The sequence below is a fragment of the Haemaphysalis longicornis genome, unplaced genomic scaffold, assembly GCF_048455015.1.
Source record: "Haemaphysalis longicornis isolate Haplotype H1 unplaced genomic scaffold, Haemaphysalis longicornis Haplotype H1 scaffold_9, whole genome shotgun sequence".
NCBI lineage: Eukaryota > Metazoa > Arthropoda > Arachnida > Ixodida > Ixodidae > Haemaphysalis > Haemaphysalis longicornis.
The window spans coordinates 31274466-31295839 of NW_027526460.1; the positions used below are offsets into that span (position 1 = coordinate 31274466).

Sequence of the window (21374 nt, forward strand, 5' to 3'; positions counted from 1 at the left end):
CGTAAGGTTTGTATGTGAAGGAGAGGCATCAAATTTTCATTAAAAAAAAGTGCAATCTGTCGAACATCTACAAAAGGCTAGGAAAAGCCTACGAAGGGGACGTGACGCAGTCGTAAGGAGTGTGTGGAGTGGTGTCGTCAACGGGGGACGCCCGGTGCTGCAGGTGATCCCCCAGTGGAGCCCCGACCAGCTGCTGCTGGTGGAGCTGGTGTCGGCCATCAAGGTCTTGCCCATGGACAGTGTGGTGCAGGTGGTGCGGCAGGTCATCCGCCAGCCTCCGCCCACCAACCACGACCGCAAGGTGCGTCCTCTTCTCCTGGGCGAGTTGGGGGTGGGAAGCCCTTCAGGCTTTATGCTTGTGGTCGTCATGCATGGGTTGAAACGATGTTGTTCCTCTTCTCTCCTCCTCATCCCCTCCCCGCTGCGATGACAATGGCACAGCAGAAGCGGGTTCCCCTGGAGGTGAGCATGCTGCAGTTCTTCCTGGCCTACGTGCAGCACACGCCCAGCAACCAGCTGCAGGAGTCGTGGGGTGCCCTGCTGGGCCTCTGGAAGGACGGCCTGCAGCTCACCACCATGCCCCTCGTGCAGTTCCACCTGCTTGGGTAAGGAAGAGGGGTCGCTCGCTCTTGAAACGATGCCGCCGTCACTGAGGGCTGTGCACTTCGTTATAAAGAGGTGCTGAACGACAGAAAGGGAAGGGGCAGTTGTTGAACTGTGACAACTCCTCTTCTTTCCCTGTCTTCAGGCTGCTGAATGAGTTTGTCCAGAGGGCTCCCCTGCTGGAAGACAAGAAAGACCAGAAGGACTTGCAGGTGAGTTCTTAAGCTCTGGGGTGTTCCTAGCAGTATTTAAGGTTTCACTGGTGCCTGCTACCGCTTCCTCAGTGATGAGCCCATCCTTGCGCACTAAGCACGTGAAACCGTCTGTGAGTTTCACATGTGACGAGACCTTTGGACTCTGGACCGAGGGGCGTTCTCTCGTCACAGAGGCTGAGGGGAAGCAGGGGGCAGGCTGGGGCTAAAAACACCACCACACTGTTCAGAAGTTTCCGGAAAGAGAAGGTTTTTAATTTTTTCCGTACCAGGGTAGAGAGCAAACATTTTTGATTATGTGGGGTGACTGGTGCAAGGATGCTTTGAGAACATCAAATGCGGCTCCATAATATAAGCACTGGCTCGCTCACTTTTCTGCATGTAGCATGATGTTTTGCCAGGGAAGTTTCTATTCAATCTCCATAGGGCCTCTGCCTTGGTATCAAAACTGCAACAGTGAAACTTTATCATAACCAAATTGGCTATAATGAAGTAATAAAACAAAGCAATTGCCATTCTTGTGTCGCATTATTGGTAGTTGTACGTAGAGAATGGCTCTAATGAAGCAATGGTTTTTTAAATAAGTAATTTGTGTTCTCTTTCCAACGTCGCTGTAGCAAGATTTGGTGTGCTGTCTTTGAGAGCACTACAGATGAACTTCAGTGCTAATTTTGCAATATGAAAGCCTGGCCAAAAATATTAGGTGGCAGTGGAGCTTCTGTACAGTAACTCCAGTTGTTTTAAAACTCTGATTATGGTAAAACAAAGTTTTGATCTTGAGTGAATTTACATTTCCACCTGTGAGGCCTTGGGCAAAATCACACATTCCTTGCAGCAAAAATCTGGTGAAGGAATATTTATTCGCATATTCCTCGCACTTTTTTTTCATAGAAATCAGTGTGATGTTAGGGGGTGCGATAATTATGCGGTGAAAAAAATTTCGAGTGGTATAAACGCGCTTAAATAAGATTTGTATAGGGATCATACATAGCCAAGACATTTCAAAGCAGGGCCTACCTTCGTAACAAAAGTACAAGGTCCACGTAGGCACAAAGCACAAATCTTTATTCGTTGCGATCAACCGCCACCCACCTTCACCATCCCATGTTTGGTAAGGGTGTACCCAAGTGGAACAGTCTTAGTCTGAGTCACTGCTGCTAATATGCTGGTCGTTGGCTTGTCGGCACCTCCGAATTCCACGTCGGCTTCAGAGGCCTTGTCTTCATCCCACACCAAGTGTTCTTCAATCGCATCTAGAGCATTCATTATGCCCGTCTTCTCGAAGCCCTTGACGACGGCGTCTGCGGCAAACATACCACAGCAGCTCCATTGACAGTCTCCTTATGTTGCCGGCTGGCGTTCGAGCGTGCTGGCCTTCGGCCATACAGCCTTCGATTGTTATCTTCGAACGACTTGTTCAAAGACATGTCCAGCATGGACGTTAGACCACCTGGTATGACAGCCAGCTCAGTGTGCAGGTTAAACTTTGTGGGTCTTGATGGTTGCCTTCAGTTCCTCGCGCTGTTGTCTCCAGTAGCGCACGTTGAACTCGTAGACGCCGAAGGGCCTGCTTGCGGTGCGGTTGCCGTGCTCTATAGCATATCCAATAGGTTTTAGCTTGAAAGCGGCTGTATAACTGGCAAACAGTTCGATGTCGAAGCGGCACCGAAAACAGCACAGAACAGAGTGATGAAAAACTTGTCGAAATGGCGAAAAGCGAGCTTTCGACAACCAATTAGACTGGCTGCTACTCCTCCATTGGAGGGACAACTGGGGCTGCGTGAACACCACCTTGCAGCACGTAAGTGAAACCAGCTAATCGACAGTGTGAATAGCGTTTGAGAGACGGCGCGCCTGGATACGTCGCGCTGTTCACCGAACGGAAGGGTGGCAAGCACGGGCATCATGTGAGTTTCGAGAGCAGACGACTTTCACCATTGCAATTTTAGGGGTGCGAGGATTATGCGAGTAAGCAAGAAATCCAAGTTTAGTCAGCTCACATTAAGGGGTGCGAGCATTACGCGGGTAAATACAGAATTTTTTTTTGGTTGTAGTGTGATCAAGAATTTGGTGTTAAGGTGGCACACTGCAGATCTGCCAATGAATTTCTTAAAGCAAGCTCTATTAGCGTTATTGCAGTTACAGCTGTTCCTGTTCACAGAGTTGATGCACCTGGCTTCTGTTCATAGTACGGTATTAGTGCAAAACTTGGCTCTTGCAATCCCAAGCCTATTTCATGAAGCAGACTGCATAGCTTTGTTACAAATCCTGTGTTCTAAACAGTCTAGACTCCAAACATCATCTGGTCTATCCAATTCTTCTTAGAATAAAGCAAATCAAGTGGTCAATTCTGAGCGCACAGGTGGTACGAACGTTTCCGTCCTGTCACTGCTGTACAGTCAGTCGTGCTACAGAGTTGCATTGGCTTTGCTTTGTGTATTGTTTCATTTATTTCGTTCATTCTCACACTGCAATTGACGACAAAAGTGCTATGCACGTGTAAGGGAACCAGCCGCATTGGACACTTGTAAAACGCGTGCCGCCTCATCCTCTGCACGTGCAGGACATCACCCAGAAGGTTATCGAGGCCTGCAGCACCGTGGCCAGTGCCAGCCTGGAGCAGACGACGTGGCTGCGCAGAAACTTTGCCGTTCGCCCGGGGCCCCAGCCGGACATCCTGGGCAGTGACGGGGACCCCGAAGGTGTGAACCGCTCGATTTACTCACTGGAAGTTGTTTCGCATGGCTACGTCGTCTGCTGTCATCCTCTGTGCAGTGGTAGCACGTCTTCCCGTGCTTTTGCACCTCTGCATGGCAACACTTGTGACTGCTGGAGAGTATTTGGGGAAAGCTGCATTGGCATTGCAAAGATTGTATTATTATTATTATTTTTTTTTTTTTGCAAAGTAGTGTCACCTGCAAGGTATTTCTTACTTTTTCTTGTTTTCCCCCCTTTGCTCCTGTTTGAAGGCACAGAAAGCACTTACCTGGCTGTGTGGAGGCCCTCAGTCAGGCTGCGTGCAACCTTCACATGTTGCAGATAACATGCCTGCACACACTGGAAAGATAATTGCCTTCTATGCGCGTTTTATTTTTTCCTGCTTTGTCATGAAGTTTATTTACTTTACTGTTTGTGTTGCCACTGTGTGGGAACTCGGTGATGCCATGTGTGTTTGAGAGGCACCTGTTAGAATCGAGTAATTACAGGTACAGTCAAAACTCGATTTAACGAAGTTGAGGGGAGTCGCAAATTATTTTGTTAGATCGAGAACATGCGTAAATCGAGTTCGGCATTTCTTGGTCACTTAATGCGGTACGTTTGATTATATACTGTAGCGGCATCCAGCAAGCTTATGCGGCATCGTATTTGCGAAGCGCAGTTGCTCCGAAAGTAAAATTGCAGCCCGTGCGTATGAGATGAGACTGCAAAAATTGTTACCTGAACAAAAGAATGGCCCGCGGCGGACTGCAAATTTATTTCCCACCAAAGAAGTCAGTGTTGTTTGCTTGCGTGCGCTGTGTACGCAACAACCGCATGGATTTGTCGCAAGTTTTTAGTGCATCCAGTGCGTCTTCCGTATCCTTGTGCGCTCCGACAAGCATCCGCAGCATGTCAAGGGCATCCATCACTTGACCAAGTGTCGGTACAGAAGCTTTGATATCTTCAACATCTTTGACAGCGTCTTCAGCCGCCACTTCCTTTACGCTTCCTACAGGCCGCAAGATATCTCTGCCATCCTAAACTTGCACAGTGACTGTGTTTGCATCGGCACTCACATAGTCGGAGGAGCTTTTTCCGATGGGCAGTTCATCCACCGAATGAAGGTGCTTCTAGTCATCTTGATGCTGGTTCGCAAGACTCGCACAGTCCGGTGCAGCTTCGACAGTTTCAGGACCTGACGTACAGAAGCCAGCAGACCCGAAGCAGTTGACAACTATCGACTGCGTTCAAATCAAGATTACAACGCCCGCTTTGCCCCGCGCGGTTTCATAAAAGCAGGACCAAAGTGCTCCGCGATGTTATCTTTGGTGCGCCATTAGTCAATTTTGAAGTTTTCTCCAAAAATAGACCAAAAAGGTTTGTTAATCTGGGAATAATCATATTTGTTTCATTATTTCAAGTTAGTGAAAGCATTGAGCTCTATGTGCGTCTCAGGGGTATCAGGATATCTTCGTTGAATCGAGTTTCGTTAAATCGAGTTTTGGCTGTAATCACTTTGCACGGGCCGCTCGTTTTCTTCTGACAGAAGTGACTCCAAGTAATTGACGCTCATTGGTCAGTTGCACAGCATCACTAAATGATTAGCAGACAGTGATTAGTAGGATAGAAGCAACGGGGTCACCACGAGCCACACGAAGGATTCTCGAAGTCATGCAGGCTATGTATTCGGCTAGAAGATAAGTTGGCCCCATATTGAAATTGCTTGGGCCCTTACCTTTCCCTGGTTGTTTCTTTAGGAGACTTAGCGTCGACGATGGAACCGGCCTGCATGACTACCACTGAAGCCACGGAGACAAGTGCTGCACAACCGGCATACAGCTCGACCTCTTACGCCCAATACAGTGTGCAAGCACTCTCCGTTCTTGCCGAGGTCAGTTGAACTCGCGTCAGCTCGGCTGTTTATGTTTATGGTGTGAAGAATGATCGTGAGGGAAAGGCTTGTGCTGTCGCTTTTGCAATGTGCTGCCTGTTGAACTGGAAAAAAGAAATGCCTTTCCTGCACAAGCGTAACTTAGTTGAACAAACGAGCTTAAATGTAATCTTACTTGAAAATGCATTGTGTACAATGTGGTAGCACGGAAGGGACTACTTAACTGTTCAGCTTTGTTTCTCTACCTTATCCCTGGTACTTGGTCTGTGTCAAAGCGAGGATCGAGAGGCTCCTGCACCCGAAATGCAGTTGCCTAGTTTCGGTTCTAGTTAAAAAAATACTTTCTTGTCGTTATAAATAGAGAATGTGTCTTCGAGACGTGGCTTGCTTCTCAAAACACCTGTGGATTATTTATGTGCCCCTTTTTCGTATCGTGGGTGCTGATAACAGCAGTGTTCTTATTCGTGCAAGGGTCCTGGTGTATGTTGTGGTAGAGATACCGGAAACACTCTTCCAAAGTCCACTTGTCTGGTGTAAAGCTTACACCGTGTCTTCCTTATATTGAAACTTTGAACTGTAGGGGATAATGTTACTTCTGTCTCGTCACCCTAATTTTCAGTGTATGCTTCGTTTTTGCCAGGTCTCGTGTGTGAGTAAAGGGGTCAGAAATGCGATGACCTCCCTCCACAGCTTACACACCTGTCCATTAAGGGGGCAGACTGGTCTTAGAGTTGTTTCTTTTATTTACTAAGCAGTTTAAATGAAACTGCACAGCATTATGGAGTTTTTGTGCTTATTTCAAATCTGCAATTAGATTCTTTTTGTAAGTTGATTATATTTTGAGTTAATGATTAATTGTCATTATTTTGGGCCACAGTTACAAAATAACCACTCCATACAGAATGGCAATTACCACGTGGCTAGGCAGACAAATGACTAAAGAATGCAACATTGGAAGAACTTTTTTGATTTAGCTATTTTTGGTCATTTTACAACACGGTGAACTTTGCTCCTCCTGCGCTCGGCCAGAAATGGCTCACAGGTGGTGCCAATTGAATGCAATGTGTATTAATTTTCCAAAGCCTCCATTTGAAAAATTTGTTTCTCCACACATTTAGGTATCAGAAGCAAAACAAATTACAGTTGTACCTGCCCTTGTTGCCGAGATATCAGAGGGCGAAATGCTAGCTTTGCATTGCAAGAAAAGTGCCATGCATCATTGAATTATACGCAAACCGAGCTGTAGGGTGCACTTTAAAATGCTATTATAATGTAATAACAACAAACTATGGTGCCTTTTGATCAGTAAATTTGCAGACTGATAGAAAAATGGCCGTGGATGCCGAAAATGCCATTTTTCAGAAAACGCTTTTTTGACCGTTTTTCGGCCCCAAGGACCCAACTGCCCCCTTAAATGAATTTATGATATATTAGTCTCGTCTTGCACAGTATAAAAAACTGCCGTATAATGAAGAAGAAGTTCCTTAATTGGCAACAGGCTTGTAAATGAAAAATATCTTGTGTTATTTATTTAGTTAAGATGTGAAGCACAGGAATCACAACGATGTACAGGCAGTGTGAGCTGCTACGGTGCTTTTCACAAGATGACGCTGAGTTGGAATTGGGGAATGTGGAAGTTAGAATTCTTTGTGCACCGTGTACATATACCACAAGTGTGTCTTCTCGTTTTCTTCCCTTTCTTTTCCCCTCCAGTTTCTCGCTCCTGTGCTTGACGTGGTCTACGTGAGCGAAGAAAAGGAGAAGGTGGTGCCACTGCTGAGCAGTATCATGTTCTACGTCACGCCATATCTCCGAAACCATAGGTGAGGTCTTCAATTTGAAGATGCTATTTTTGCTTGGCACAGAACAAAGTGTGCAGGTGGGAATAACAGCTGTACTGTACTCAATGTTTTGACCTGAACAGTGGGGTAATTCTGCCATAAAAGCTTGTCGGATACGGAAATAGCTGCATGCAGCGTAGCCTATTGCTGTTTCGTGCTGATTGACAGCCATGAAGAGGCAGCTCTATCGAGCGTAGTGCTAAGTGCGCGTGTGCACGTGTGTCCCGACGCAGGGTGCACAATGCGCCGAGCTTCCGCGCCTGCTCGCAGCTGGTGTCAGCCCTGTCGGGCTACCAGCACACGCGCAAGGCCTGGCGGCGGGATGCCCTGGAGCTGCTGCTGGAGCCGGCCTTTTTCCAGATGGACGCCGCCTGCTTGACCCACTGGCGCGCCACCGTCGACCACCTCATGACCAACGACAAGACCACCTTCCGGGACTTTCTGGGTGCGCCCCTCCATGAAGCGCGCTTGTATTAGTAAGATGTCGGGCGTAACACTGAAGCGTAAACGCAGGCCAGACCGTATTTTTTGGTAAGGCACAAGATGCCAAGATGAGGGTGATGCTAAAGATCAGTCTCAAGGGGGACACTTGGCGTGTTGCTAGGGTCGAAAACTAGGCTGGGAGATCAAACCTTCTCGGCTGACTCCGTCCCCCTCTTTCTGTTGCTCGCAGCGCGCTTTGCGGTGACGCAGAGTGGCTCGCTGAACATCTTCAGCAGCAAGGAGCAGGAGTACGAGTCCCGGGCGCAGCTGCTCAAGCGGCTGGCCTTTGTGATCTTCTGCAGCGAGTCGGACCAGTACCAGCGGTACATGCCGGACATCCAGGGTCAGCAGGGGCTTTGTTGTTTTCACGAGCTCAGTGCATACTCAGTCTGCATGTGAGAATGCCCCCCGTCAAGTCGCGATGTGATGACGGAGGAGCGCTCCCTGTTGTGCTGGCGTGCAGAGCGGCTGTCGGAGAGCCTCAAGCTGAGTCACGTGCCCAGCGTGCACGCCCAGGTGTTCCTCTGCTTCCGGGTGCTGCTGCTGCGCATGTCGCCCCAGCACATCACCTCCCTCTGGCCGGGCATCATCACCGAGCTGGTGAGGAGGAAAAATACCCTTCTTTTGCAGCGACAGCTGGTTTTGAGTAGGCGGGTAGTCACTAGATAAATGGCATCAATGCAATGAATTCCTCGTGGGTAATGTCCCTGCTTAGCGAGATTGTTGATAAGACACTTGGCCAAGATGTAGAGCTGGTCAAGCTGATGCTTATCATTAGGGTGGAACAGCGTTCTGCGTGTCTCTTTTATGTTAGTCCTTCGCCCTTCCACACTGTTTTTCTGCAGTGATGAGATATTTGCTTTAGAGTCTTGTACAATTTATTTCTGCCAGTTTTTTCCTGTTAGCGAGGCCATTGATAAAGCATGTAAGTTAGCCACCAATGGGCATCCTCGATGTACAGTCCTGGGCAGTCCGTCGGCAGAGTGAGGGACTGCGTTCGGACCAGAAGCCCCATAGGAATACATGGGCAAATAGAGCGACGGATCCCGCCTCGGGCAGTCTGCGGGCCATCTGGGGCTGATAATCGAGGAGGTCCAATATAGTGAATCACTGGCAAGCATTCTTTTTTATCGAGGCCCTCAATAAGACACCTGCATCAGCCACCATCACAGTAAATTTGTGGTGGACATTCCCTGCTTTGCAATGCTATTGATGAGGCACATGTGTCTACTATCAATACGGCTAGCTTGTAGCAAGCGTTCTCCACTTAAGCGAATTCACAAAAAAGCATATTTATTAGCGCGTATGCAGTAAATCTTTTGTGAGAGCTTCCCTTCTCAACGAGGTATTTGATAAAGCCACCAGCGAGAAGGAAACAAAAGATCCTCTTGCCCAGCCATGGTTAAAATTTGCACATACAATGCCTTTCAGTGTTTGCTTAGCTTACACCAAAATCAACAATGGCACTTACTGGTTACTTTGCAAAGGAGTAAACCTAATTTTCACCTGAAAGGGCAGCATTAGTGGATGAAACTTTTTTGTTTGTTTGTTTTTTCATGCCTCAAGTCTGTTCTGCTGGAAACTGTCCTGATTCCAATTTTGCCTTTTCCCAGGTGCAAGCTTTCCTCCAAATAGAACAGGAGCTGTCTACAGACACGGAGGAATTCAGGTATGGAAAACATTGCTGGCATAACGCTGGGCTTCCGCTGGTATTTTGGTTTGCCGCTGATTATTACTGCTGCCTGTTGTGGTTCCTTTTTTAGTTTACACAGTAGTCGATGTCTTACCAGTGCCACAGATAGGAACAGCTATTTTCTAATCAATATCTAATGACAGATATTCATGAATAGAAGTGTATGTTTGTTATATTGTTGCAAATACCAAACAACAGGTCACCGCATTAGAGATCTAAACAGGACACCTGTGGACCCCCCAAAAAAGCTAACACGGGTTATCTCATGCATGCTGCAAATTTATATTTTATGAGTGCTAACCCAGCTGGCTCTTTGTGTGCTTTACTGTGTCCGCATATGTACTTATTCAGCTTCATCACTAACTGCAACATCAAATGCACACTGAAAAACAAAACAAAGAAGACATGTAGGTGGGTGTGCAAGCTTAGAGAATAGTAAGCGTCAACCGTGGTGCGAATTGTAGCGTTTGTGAGCAGTGTGGCTATAAAGGGGTTTCTCTGTCTAGAGTATGAGAACCAAAGTATGAGAACCTTTTGGTGAACCAACCACCCCTTTGTGGCATTTGTGATGCCACGAAATGGGGTGGCAGCTTTTTAAAAAATTTTTCCTGAGCGAACCGCTGCTCTGCTCGCGTTCAAACTTCACGCGAAGGTCGCATTTTGTGGTCTATTTTGTTTTACACCAGGAACAACAACGGTGCTTACCTGTTTACTCTAAAAATAAATAAAAACAATTTTTGCCTGTGTGAAAATGGCCGCTGTTCTTGGAACGACAGCGCCACCTGTGATATGCAAAACGAAACGTGTGATGGCAATTCATAGTAAGAAGGAGCCAAATGAGGTAGCAGACAATCAGAAAGCCTCTTTTGTCGATAGTATACGATGGCCCCAAATAGTTACATAAACGCGCACACAAATCACAGTAAAGTATTCCCACGGTTCCTTGTTGTCAATACCAGTCATCTGGTTTGAAATCGTCAGTCATCTGCTGTAGACTACAGATGATCCCAAACCAGATGACTGGTATTGAAAATGAGGAACCGCAGGAATACTTTACTGTGATTCGTATGAGCCCTTATGTAACTATCGACAAAGCAGGTTTTCTGATTGTCTGCTCTCTCATTTGGCTCCTTCCTACCGTGAATTGCCATCGCACATTTCATTTTGCATTTCCCAGGTGGCGCTGTCGTTCCAAGGTCACGTGCACGTCCAAATTGGCCACCATTTTACCAGAGGCGAAAATTGTTTCAATTTGTGTTCAGGATAAACAGGTAAGTACCGCCGTTGTTCCTGGCATCAAACGAAATAGACCACAAAATGCGACCTTCGCGTGAAGTTTGAGCGCAAATGGAGCTGCGGTTCACTCAGGAAAAAAATCTAAAGTGTGCCATTTATCGATGTAACACCCTGTGCTCTAGCTGGTCAGTAGGCCTTGTAAGTGGTGCTGGGATGACTTATCCTATGATGCATGCGAGACAAAATCCCCCAATGAGACATCCCCACGCATTTTGAACCAAACATTGTTGCAGGTGGCTAGGTTTCATATGCTTGGTCTAAATGCTGCAGTTCTTACTGGCTGCAAGTAATGGATACCTGCTAGCTGCATTTCTTGTTGCATGCTCCAGTCACTAACACTGCCGAGTGGCATTGTAGACGTCTACTGTTGTTTTTGCTGCATCCCCATAATTAATGACGTGCTTACTTCTCTAAACGTGGTAATTGACGAAGGTGGTGAGAGAGAGCAAAACTCTTTGCTCATTGACTAGCTTTAGCTTCAGGTGCAAGCTTATTGCAAAAGCGTGCTTAATGCTTGTTGTTGAGCGCAAAGGCATAATGCTACTGTGCCGCTGCAGCTTCCTGTTGCCACGGTGAATAACAAGTTGCAATTGCCATTTTAACACAGTCCGCCTCCCTGTGCCTTGAGGGGCTGCCTGGCAATTTTGGAAGAGCTTACCTTTGTGATGTGATGTCTGTGCTGTGGCTTGCTGTGGGTTTGTGTTTTTCTGGGAATGAAGCCCTAACACCAATGTTTACCTGTGCCCTGTTCTTTGCCCTTCTGCTTTGAAACGCTTATTCTCCCGGCGGACCCGATGCGCGAGACAGACGGAACTCAAGGTACCAGTACCCCATGTGCACTGATTTTGCATGCTCTTAAGGGTGCACCAATCTTTTTTGCGCGAGAGCACCATAGCATTGAGCTTAGTTGGCACATCATCACAGTATCGAGGTACCCATGCTACCCATCATAGTGGCTCAGTGGCTCAGGCTGCTGAGCCAAAAGATGCGGGTTCTTTTTCAGCCACTGCAGCTGTTTTTCGAATGGAGGCACAAAACAAAAATGCTCGTGCGTCGAGATTTCAGCGCACATTAAGAATACGCTGATGTAAACTAATCCGGAGCCCTCCAAATGAGCGCTTTTTGAGGGTAAATTTTAAGCCTGTACCACTGACAGATTGGACTGGCATTTGAGCCAAATGCAATTCATAACTTCAAAAGACACTTGTTCCAAGCAAGTCCCGCTGACCTCTAGAACAATTTTTGATCAGTTGAAGGCTTCGCTGCTCACTTTTCATGTTGCGATTGCTAAGCCAAGTGCCACTGTTGCTAAGCTTCGTTCTTGATACAATGTTTTAATCACAGAGCTAAGCTTATTATAGTTTTATTAAACATGCTTTTGGGAATTCGTATACGCTGAACAGGAATTACGTCTAACGGTTTGGCTGTGGTTTAATGTGCCGATATTTGTTATGTAATGCCGTGTTTTGAGTGTGCTACATTGCATTTTAATTATAGTATTGTTGATTGGTAGGTTTTTTTTGTTCTTTTTGTTTTTAAGATGATTTTGTAAGCATTACAGTTTGTATGCGGTTTGTTTGTGCATTTTGTGTGTGTGTGTGTGTGGGTGTACAGTCGCGCTCACTATGACCTACAGCGCTCATTAGTATTCAGACGATTATATCGTCAAAACAATGACTATGGGCATATACCTACGTTAAGATAAGGCTTGATTCATTAGGACGTTATGCTCCTAATGCATACTTGGTCTTTACCCCGGGTGCCAGACAAAGGTTCTACGAAGCGGTGAATACTAATTAGCGGTGTAGGTCATAGTGAGCGCGACTGTACATGGTGTAATTGTCATGTGTATGGTTGTATTTATTACTTACCTCCTAAAACCCACTCCCCTCTATGATACTGTACGCCCAGAGTCTAAGATAAAATTAATACATTGCCTTCAGTACTGTGTTAAACGTCTTCCAATCATAAGTGAACAAAAACTAAAACAAGTGCAATGGTTGCTAAGTACCTAATTCTTCTAAGTACACGTACTTTCAAATCTTCTTTTTGGAATCTTGGCGTGTGACGTTGCGTGAGGGGGCATAGGAATTGTGTTATGTCCGCGCAGTCAGTGACAAGCTGACGCACAGGCACACTTGAAAATAGGGTTTATTCACCCAAGAAAAGCACGGCTTTTGCGACTGGACTGAAGCAAGGTCCCAAAGCGTCTCCCCGTGCATCGTCCATCTCCCTGCGGAGTCGGGGGCGGCGTCAGCGAAGGAAAGGGTAGCCGCTTTCGTGGGGGTCACTAGTTGGCTTGGCGCACTGTCGGGAGGCGCCGACACAGAACTGTGCTTCCGCTGGGGAGCACGAACAAAACAAATTGCGTCTGGAAAGGCATGTTAATTTCTTCTGTGATGCTTGCTTGATCTGAGCAGCATTCTTTAACCCTCTGAGGGCGAAATTTTTTCGCCAAATGCGACCCCCCCCAGGGTTGATTTTTTTTATTGCTGATATAAATTCTTTGGTTAAATCTATATAAAAAAAATTTGTTTTACTTTTTTTAGGGTGATCATAAAGTGTCAAAAATATTGTTTGTGTTGTTAAATACATGTGGTTTATTCATGAGTAACATAGGAAAAAAATTCGAAGAAAGTTTGGCAGACACAAGAAGCGGGAAGCGCTTGGAGCACGAAACTGAAACCAGCGGTCGTGCGTCTGCGCGTGACCCGATGAGCAAGCGATAGTTGGTCGCACCGCTGTAATAAAGTGTAAAAAAAAAAAGAGCCATCGGTGCAAGAAAAAAATTTCGCATATTTCTGCAGTGTGGCAGCACATGCCAAGACAGAAAAATTATCGAAATAGGCACGCTTTTTAAACATACACAGTCTGTCAAAATTTTCTAGTTCCAGCCGAAAGTGCTCAGGCCGCAAAAAATTCAGTGTTCAAGCTTACGTCCCGAGTGAGGATGAAATGTTTTATGGCGGAAACCTAGTGAAAACACCTTTCTTTCTTACTATCATAAAATAATTTTGTAACATTCGAAGGTAGAGCTTATTCTTTGAAATCTTTTTGGTCCAGTAGGCTTAGGTTTGGCCTAGAAAATTTTGACAAAGGGCATATTGAGCATTTTGAAGGTGTCTGCCAGGGACGTACACGTACGTCATTGACCGTGAAAGGGTTAAACTATACTCTGTCATGTCAAAAAAAAAAAAAAAAAACACTCTGGAGCCGGACGAGTAGCTCTGTTATTGTTCGGGCAATTTCGCAGTCCCCTCTTAGACACCTCCTGCCCTCAAAAGAACACCAATCGGCTACTGCAGTGTACTGGTGCGTTCATTGTTTTGTAAATAGCTTGAGAAAGGGACACCTAGGTACCTTCTTGTTCCATGGGGGGTGGTGCTCTGTCCCAGCTCGCACCTGCGCAGACTGCAAGGGCTGGACAGCAGCTGGGCAGTGAGCAATGGCCTCAACGCCCACAACCACCCGGCCTGGCTGCAGCTCTACCTGTCTGCCTGCAAGCTGCTCGACCTGGCCGTCGCCCTCCCGGCAGACATGCTGCCCCAGTTCCAGATGTGAGTGTGTGCCCAACACTACTTGGCGAACTCTTTGCCCCAACTTGAGACCGGGGGAGAATTCTCTGTTTTCAGGTGGTAATGGTGTGTTGGCTTTGGTTGTTGGCTTTGAGAGCTGAAAACCAGGGCTTCTTTTTTTTAAAGCAGGTTACTAAAGTTTAAATAAAGAACAGCATAGTTTGTGTTTCTCAATAAAAAGGTTTCTTCTTTTTTTAATGACCGAGCCATCAGTGAAAGGACAAATTCATGGTGCCCATGCAGAACTCACAGTAACAGCTTATAGTGCTTTGTCTGTATTAATCCCAGCCCCCGTTTCTAAACACCCGTTCCCCTACTTGGACCACAGGTCCTCCTGTCCCATATTAAAGGAACCACGCAGACAAAATGCAAGTTGGTTTTATTGGGAAGATTTAGTGTAATATAGTGCCCTCAGCACTTGTCTGGCATCAGATGCATTATTTACTGAGAAATTAAACATTTTAAGCTACAATTTCAATTCTCCTGCTAAACCTTGTGTTTTCGTGACGTTGACAATGATGTATTCAGAGCAGGGCCTTAAGGGGGGACGTGGCAAGTAAAACTACTTTTTTATTTAGGGACCAAATCGAATCAAATTAGGAGCATTTATCTAGTTAACGATTCTAGCAAAAAATACTGAAATCAGATTACAGATACCTTCTATACTAGAAGTTAGAAGACTAATTACCTGAAGCTTGCAGTCAGTGTAATCAACTAATTAGGCAAGAAGTCAACTAGATTTTTAAGTCAGTGTGATCAGAAATGTGCATTCTGTGCAAGGAAGCTGTTAGATTATTGCATTGTATCCTTTAGGCCTAAAGAAAGAACAAGAAAAGTTTCACCTTCCTTTCGATATCAGAAATAGTCCTAGTCAAAGACAAAGTGAATTTTTGTCTTTCTTTTTGGATACCTAAAGGAAATTAAGCACTAATCAGATAGCTTCATTGCACAGAATAGACCTTCCTGGCGATGCTTACATAAAAACCTTGTTGAGTTCTTGCCTAATCAGTTAATTAATCTTGTGATAGCTCTGTGAAGGTAATTAGTCTGGTAACTCCAAAAGTATAGAAGATATTTTTAAACTGATTTAAGTTTTGTTATTAGGTTAGTTAACTACTTAAGATCTCCTAATTTGGCTAAATTTGCTCCATTAATTAACAAATTAACAACAAATTAACAAAAATAGTTTTACTTGCCACGCCCCCCCTTAAACTAAAAGATAGCCTGCTGGCCAGGGCTGCTACCATCTCACAGACAGCCGTTTGGTCACTGAAGGGCCAGTGTTCGCACTTTTTTATACCTGCTATATTTTTATTAGGGTTCATACTAATCATTTCCTAAAACATAAGCTATGAATCGACAAACATGGTCATGTAAGTGACTGTACCACTTATGTCAGCTGGTCAGTATTGTGTCAGACAAGTCCAACGCGTCCGACAGCCGTGTTAGGCAGTGTCAGCCAACAAAGCGCTGCACTAACTGCTTCAGTGTTTACGTGTTTGTTCATGACTTTAATTGTTCAATTGGCGATTCTTACCGCTACAAGAAGGTGCCCTAAATTTAAGACCCTAATTTGTGTTTGCTCTTGCCGGGCTCAGCCAATCGCACAGCTGGGCATATAACATCATAGGTTCCGTTGCGGGAAATGGAACTAGTGGGTCGCATCATTCCCTTTTTTCCTAATTATATAGCTTATTTGAATGAGGTTCATGTTAAAAGTGGTGTCAGTATGATTCTAACAAGGCAATCGTTCGAATAAACCAATCTTCTGTTTGGGCTGCATGGCCCCTTTAAAAGTGCTACTACCTTCTACTGGCTGTTTAGCAAATGCACTAGCAGCCACTAATTGTGCTTTTGCAGAGAATCCCCCAGATAATGGCAGTAGAACACACTCAAAGTAAAGCATTCTTGTGAACACTCGTGAAAGTGAAGCAAGCACCCTCAGGAAAAAAAGCACTTACAGTGAGTGGTGTTTTACACTGATATTGGACCCCTTGTGCTGTGGTTATGTGGAGGAGGCATGTAGTGGTGGTGTGCCTTGTTGAGCTAGTTGGAGACACAGTGTGCAGAGGTGTTCACTGCGCACATTTTTGACAAAGGACAGGGGGGTGCACACATTGCAATATGCGCACAGTGCAGTGCTTGTGTTGCGGGAATCTCACGGTCCTTCATCAAAAATGTGCACAGTTCACATTTCTATGTGGCGCTTGTGAATGAAGAAGAGCTTGTTTGAGGTGTGCGTTCTCTTGCTTGCACCTAGGTATCGGTGGGCGTTCATCGGTGACAATGCCCCGCTCTCGTGTGACGGCACCCAGTCCGTGCAGGACTTGCCTCCGAGGGGTCAGCACGAATTTGTGCCCCATATCATGCGGCTGGCCGCACTCATGAACAAGAATGTGAGTGGCCACTTCTTCTCTGGGCGATACCTCTGTGACAGTAGTACTGGTGGGAAGAGCCTCAGGTAGTCAAAATTAATCTGGAGCCCTCCACTGCGGCACGCCTCATCGCCTGCGTTGCATCGGCACGTTAAACCCTACAGTCAATCAATCACTGGTGGGAAGGGGCGGGGAAATGCATTCAGTCGCTCACTCAGCTCGCCAAAAGAGCCAGTTTCTTTGGGGAAAATTTCCCTCTCCAAGTAGCTATTAAGTCAAGTTCCAAGTGATGATGAGGTTAGTACATGTGCCATACCGCTTTGCCTTATTTAAAGTGAATTTTTTCAGATATTGATGACTGTACTTATGAATAGCTTTTGCAGAAATTAAGATTTTTCTGCCTAGTTTAGTCTCACTAGCTTGTGTTGAGAAAAATGTATGCTCCAAAATGAAAACAGACCACAGAGCCATCTTTTGTTGTGGACTAAGTATTTGGCAACTGCTTTCACCTTGGGGCTGAGGAATTGCACATTTTCTACTCCATCATGTAGGCAGCATGCCTCTTGCTTGTAAGCAGTTCCATTTCACAGTATGTGACGTGTTCTTTTTGTGTCTCGGCAAAATCGAAGGAAAACAAAAGAGAAATGGGCCAACCTTAATTATTTGTATCTGAAGCAACAAAGTACCATTTTTTGTTGAACAAAAGCCAAAACAGCTTTGAAAAGTGGGAACTTACAGTTCAAACGAAATTCCTTCAGCCCTTAGTGTCCCTTTAGTGGGGCATGGCAGTGAGTGCTGTTTAAACAAAGTGAACCGAAAGTGTCTATTGGAAATACATGTCACAGTCCTGTCCAGAGCCATGTTTGTACATCTATTGAAAATATTCCCTCGTTAAACGCAGTTGTTTTTATTAAGAAGTATTCCATGCAATGCTAGGTCCACTCTCTCCCTCCTTCCCACTGTCATACACCAGAACACATACACGTGTGTAGCTATGTCTATGCGTAACATTTTAATTGTCCACCTGGTTTGTAATCAAGCAACTAGGTTGCACCGCTGCGCTGTCAAGTAGCAAGTTCTCAATAAGCCGTACTTATTCAATGCTGCACATTCCTCCGTGCAGAATCCCGACTACGAGAGCCTTCCCCACAAGAACGGGCGGCCGCTGCTCAGCCTGACGTCCATCAAGACCTTCTACGACCTCCAGGGCTTCTTCAACAGCCTCGTGAGCGGGGCGCACAGCACCATCGATGTCCACTGTGCCTTCGACAGCAACCCGGCGAGTGGGCGCTCCAATGAGCTGTCCAAATCCCGCTCGGCTCCGGACCTAGGCAGTGTGGCGCTGGGAGCCACTGCAGCGCCCCCTACGATGGCCGCAGAGGACGGCACGTTTCAGACCACCCTCCAGTGTGTGGAGCACATCCTAGAACTCGACTTCTTGGAGCCACGCCTGCCGTGAGATGCAATTGCGAAAGAAATTAATCACGCGGCGATCCGGTGAAACGTTGCCAAACTCTGAAAGTTTCGCGTTAACTAGTCAAAGTCTTTTATTTTGTACACTTCCTACAGTTGCGAAGATTTTTATTGCTATTGTAAGCTTTACGCTGCTAATAATGTTAGTGGAATGCGACGGCGACCGAACAAGGTGCTCGTGTGTTGCTGGTTTCGAGGGTGTATGCTTTTATTTGCTCTGCGACGACGGGCATACTGCCTCGACACGTTGGTGTATTTCCGTATGTGCCGAGTGGTTGTTGCACAAAGCCCTCATTCTGTGCTGGCGTTAGAAAGAGCGCTGTGCATAGTGCTTTAGCGACTTTTTTCCCACAAGCTTGGGTTGCAAGTGGTGGTTGAATGTCGTATTCTAATTATTAATTAAGCATAAAATATGAAAAAAATATATATACGAAAACGGAGCGGGTTTTTATGAATTATGTACGGCCCTCCGTAGCTTGTATGATATTTGCGGAAGCCTTTGCATGTAATATTTGTGTAATATTTGTAAGCTTAGGTGGAATATTTGTGTTATATCTGTAAGCTCAGGTGGAGAGTTTGAAGGTAATTTTTTTATAAATGCAGTGTCGCCAAAATGTTTCAGGTTACGGCGCAACTTGTACATATGTACATAAGGTAATTTTGGCTGTTAAAATGTAAGGACAAATTTTATACTTTCATTTCTTTTCGGCATGACACAGCTCCTATGATGACTTTCAGCGTCGTACTTCAAGTGAAGCGTACCGGTAACCTGTACCATGTTGAGACCTGTATGCACGTTGTGTATTATGTGCGCGTCTTCTGTTAACTATGGTTGATGGTGCAGTCGGGATATTGTTTAAATTAAATATATTTTGATATGAAAATAAATATTATGTGCAGATGACACCTGCAAAGCCCAAGTTGTGAGGCTGTCTCTTTCTCCATTACGCTATTTCCGTTGCATGTGATTGAAGTGCATTCGAAATGGAAGTTAACACATTTTAATGCGAAAGTATAACTTAACTAGGTAGGGTGGAGAGCGGGATCCCGCAAAATGGCCAACAGCTCAAAAAATGAAAAATGGGGCAATTGAGTTGAAAAGGAAACAAGAGGAATCCCGATGATACAACTTTTAAGGGGCCGGGCGAAAGTGTTGTATGGTCGGGGTAAGGGGTAATGTCGCCCTAGTAGGCGGTCTCATGCGACAGCAGGGCTACGAACTTCGCCCCACTATGTTAATGAACAGGGTGTCGAACCGGAACCGAACCGAAAACCGGAACTGAACCGGTATTTTTGCCGGAACTGAACCCAAACCCGAACTGTTATTTTTTGAGCACGCTGAACCCGAACCAGAACTGAACGGAAAAAAAAAATTTCCCCGCATTTCCCCGAGGGGAAGAATGTGAAAGTGTGAATGCAAGAGTTGAATTTGCGCGGTTCGGTAATGTTCGCGAAAGAGAGATCACACACACACACACAACTACAAAGAAAGAAAGATGCATTTATTCACAGACACCTATTTGTGTTGTTGTACTTGATTGCTAGAGCTGATCTCAGCTTTGAAATTTCGTGTCAGTACTCCTTTAAGCCCTTCTCATTAGCCCGTTAAGCCCTTCTCATTAGCCTCTCATTAGCATTAGCCCTTCTCACGCCCAATTCCTGGCCAATCCCCCACGTGGGTATGTGCCATGCTCAGACACCTATTTGTGTTGTCGTCGTACTTGATTGCTAGAGCGGATCTCAGCTTTGAAATTTCGTGTCAGTACTCTTTTAAGCGGGTGCATTAGCCCTTCTCACGCCCGATTCCTGGCCAATCCCCCACGTGGGTATGTGCCATGTCAGCGGCCAGGCAGCGCGCGCCCATCTCCCCCCGTTGCCAAGGAAGACGAGGAGATTCCTGGCCAATCCCCCACATGGGTATGTGCCATGTCAGCGGCCAGGCAGCGCGCGCCCATCTCCCCCCGTTGCCAAGGAAGACGAGGAGCGCGCGCACCCGCAGCTGTTGCTATGTGGACGGACGGCGGTCAACGGAATTCAGGGTCGCTTATAAAGTGCATTCGCACTTAAAAAATAAATAATGGTTACCAGTTCATGCCGAAATGGTTCAACCCTCTGTTGATATTGCATAGTCAATGCAATTCAGGCCTTTTTTTCTTTCATGTACCATCAACTTCGTACCCGCTCGCGCACTTTCCCCTCCAGACAATTGTGAACACTATCACACTCTACGTAACAACAGGAGAAATGAATGAGCACCAATGTAGCAATGGTCTGTTGCTGCTGGAAGCGCGAGCGTAGTGCAAGCTGACCAAACGAAATGTCATTCTCGGCAGCTCGCAGGGGATATAAAACAACTTTGCCCTTCCCTAGCTGCAACTTCATTGGAGCAATCAGGCTGCAGGAGTGCTCCACTGCGCAACAGCGAAAGCCCACACCCGATGTGTGCAAACTCCTTGCATTTCGTAATTTGTTTAAAAGGTCCAACACCTGCAAATTGTTAATACTTGACAAGTGTGACCGCAGAAGCTGCTCAGTGGCTAAGCCATTTGCTGCTGATGCAGCTTTGTCTCTTTCAGACCTGCTTTTTTTTTTCGAAGGTGCACTTGTACTGACTGCCCAACTCGCTACAACATTACTTCTACTGCTACTCGTTCCGGAGGGGATTACTGCTGTAGACGAATTAAAGAGCGTCTACCCAAAAAAATCCCATCTCATGCTCCGCGCGTCAAATATCCCGTTCATTTTGTAACAGCATAATCTGTTATAAGATTCCGCAATGTAGCACACGGAACGATGGCCGGGATTCAGGCGGTACGATGACTTAGTGATTGTAATGCACACATCCGGTATAGCTATCACAAAAGGAATTGCAGTGGTCCGAGCAATAATGCAGTGACTGAGCGTTAAACTAAGGCTTACTTTTAACAAAAGTGTGGCTGACACATTCGATAAGGTCACAGCTAACAAATTATTTAGGCTGACCAAATAATCTAATTCATTGGAAGTATTTATGTGCCTGTTGTAGGATTTTTCTGTTTTGTTACAAATATAAAAAATGTGCGCCATTGTTATTAAGCGCTGGTATCTGAACGCGCCAGTACGCAGGCCTAATTTAAGGCTTCAAGGTTAGCGTGATGGGCGATTTCATAGCGACGACGGCAATTTCAACAAAAAAAGGAAAGGGCAGAAAATATATCCCACCGTCATTTCTCTTGGCGGTGGCTTTATGAAT

The 21374-nt window shown here is 45.8% G+C and overlaps 1 protein-coding gene across 5 annotated transcripts in view; it reads left to right on the forward strand.

The window, feature by feature from the left end:
• LOC144152642 (protein DOP1A) overlaps positions 1-19062 on the forward strand; it is a 58456-nt gene extending 39394 nt beyond the window's left edge. For 2 of the 5 annotated variants that reach the window (XM_077683988.1, XM_077683989.1), the window contains exons 21-34: positions 164-301; positions 445-605; positions 749-815; positions 3379-3517; positions 5273-5406; positions 7120-7229; positions 7481-7692; positions 7921-8073; positions 8194-8330; positions 9344-9399; positions 11527-11538; positions 14115-14276; positions 16555-16690; positions 17793-19062. In XM_077683988.1, the coding sequence (XP_077540114.1) occupies positions 164-301; positions 445-605; positions 749-815; positions 3379-3517; positions 5273-5406; positions 7120-7229; positions 7481-7692; positions 7921-8073; positions 8194-8330; positions 9344-9399; positions 11527-11538; positions 14115-14276; positions 16555-16690; positions 17793-18128 (1953 nt within the window). In that variant the 3' untranslated portion in view covers positions 18129-19062. The remainder of the gene's footprint in view (positions 1-163; positions 302-444; positions 606-748; positions 816-3378; positions 3518-5272; positions 5407-7119; positions 7230-7480; positions 7693-7920; positions 8074-8193; positions 8331-9343; positions 9400-11526; positions 11539-14114; positions 14277-16554; positions 16691-17792) is intronic. The other 3 variants (XM_077683991.1, XM_077683990.1, XM_077683993.1) reach the window with 3 other exon arrangements.
• The last annotated feature ends 2312 nt before the right edge of the window (positions 19063-21374 follow it).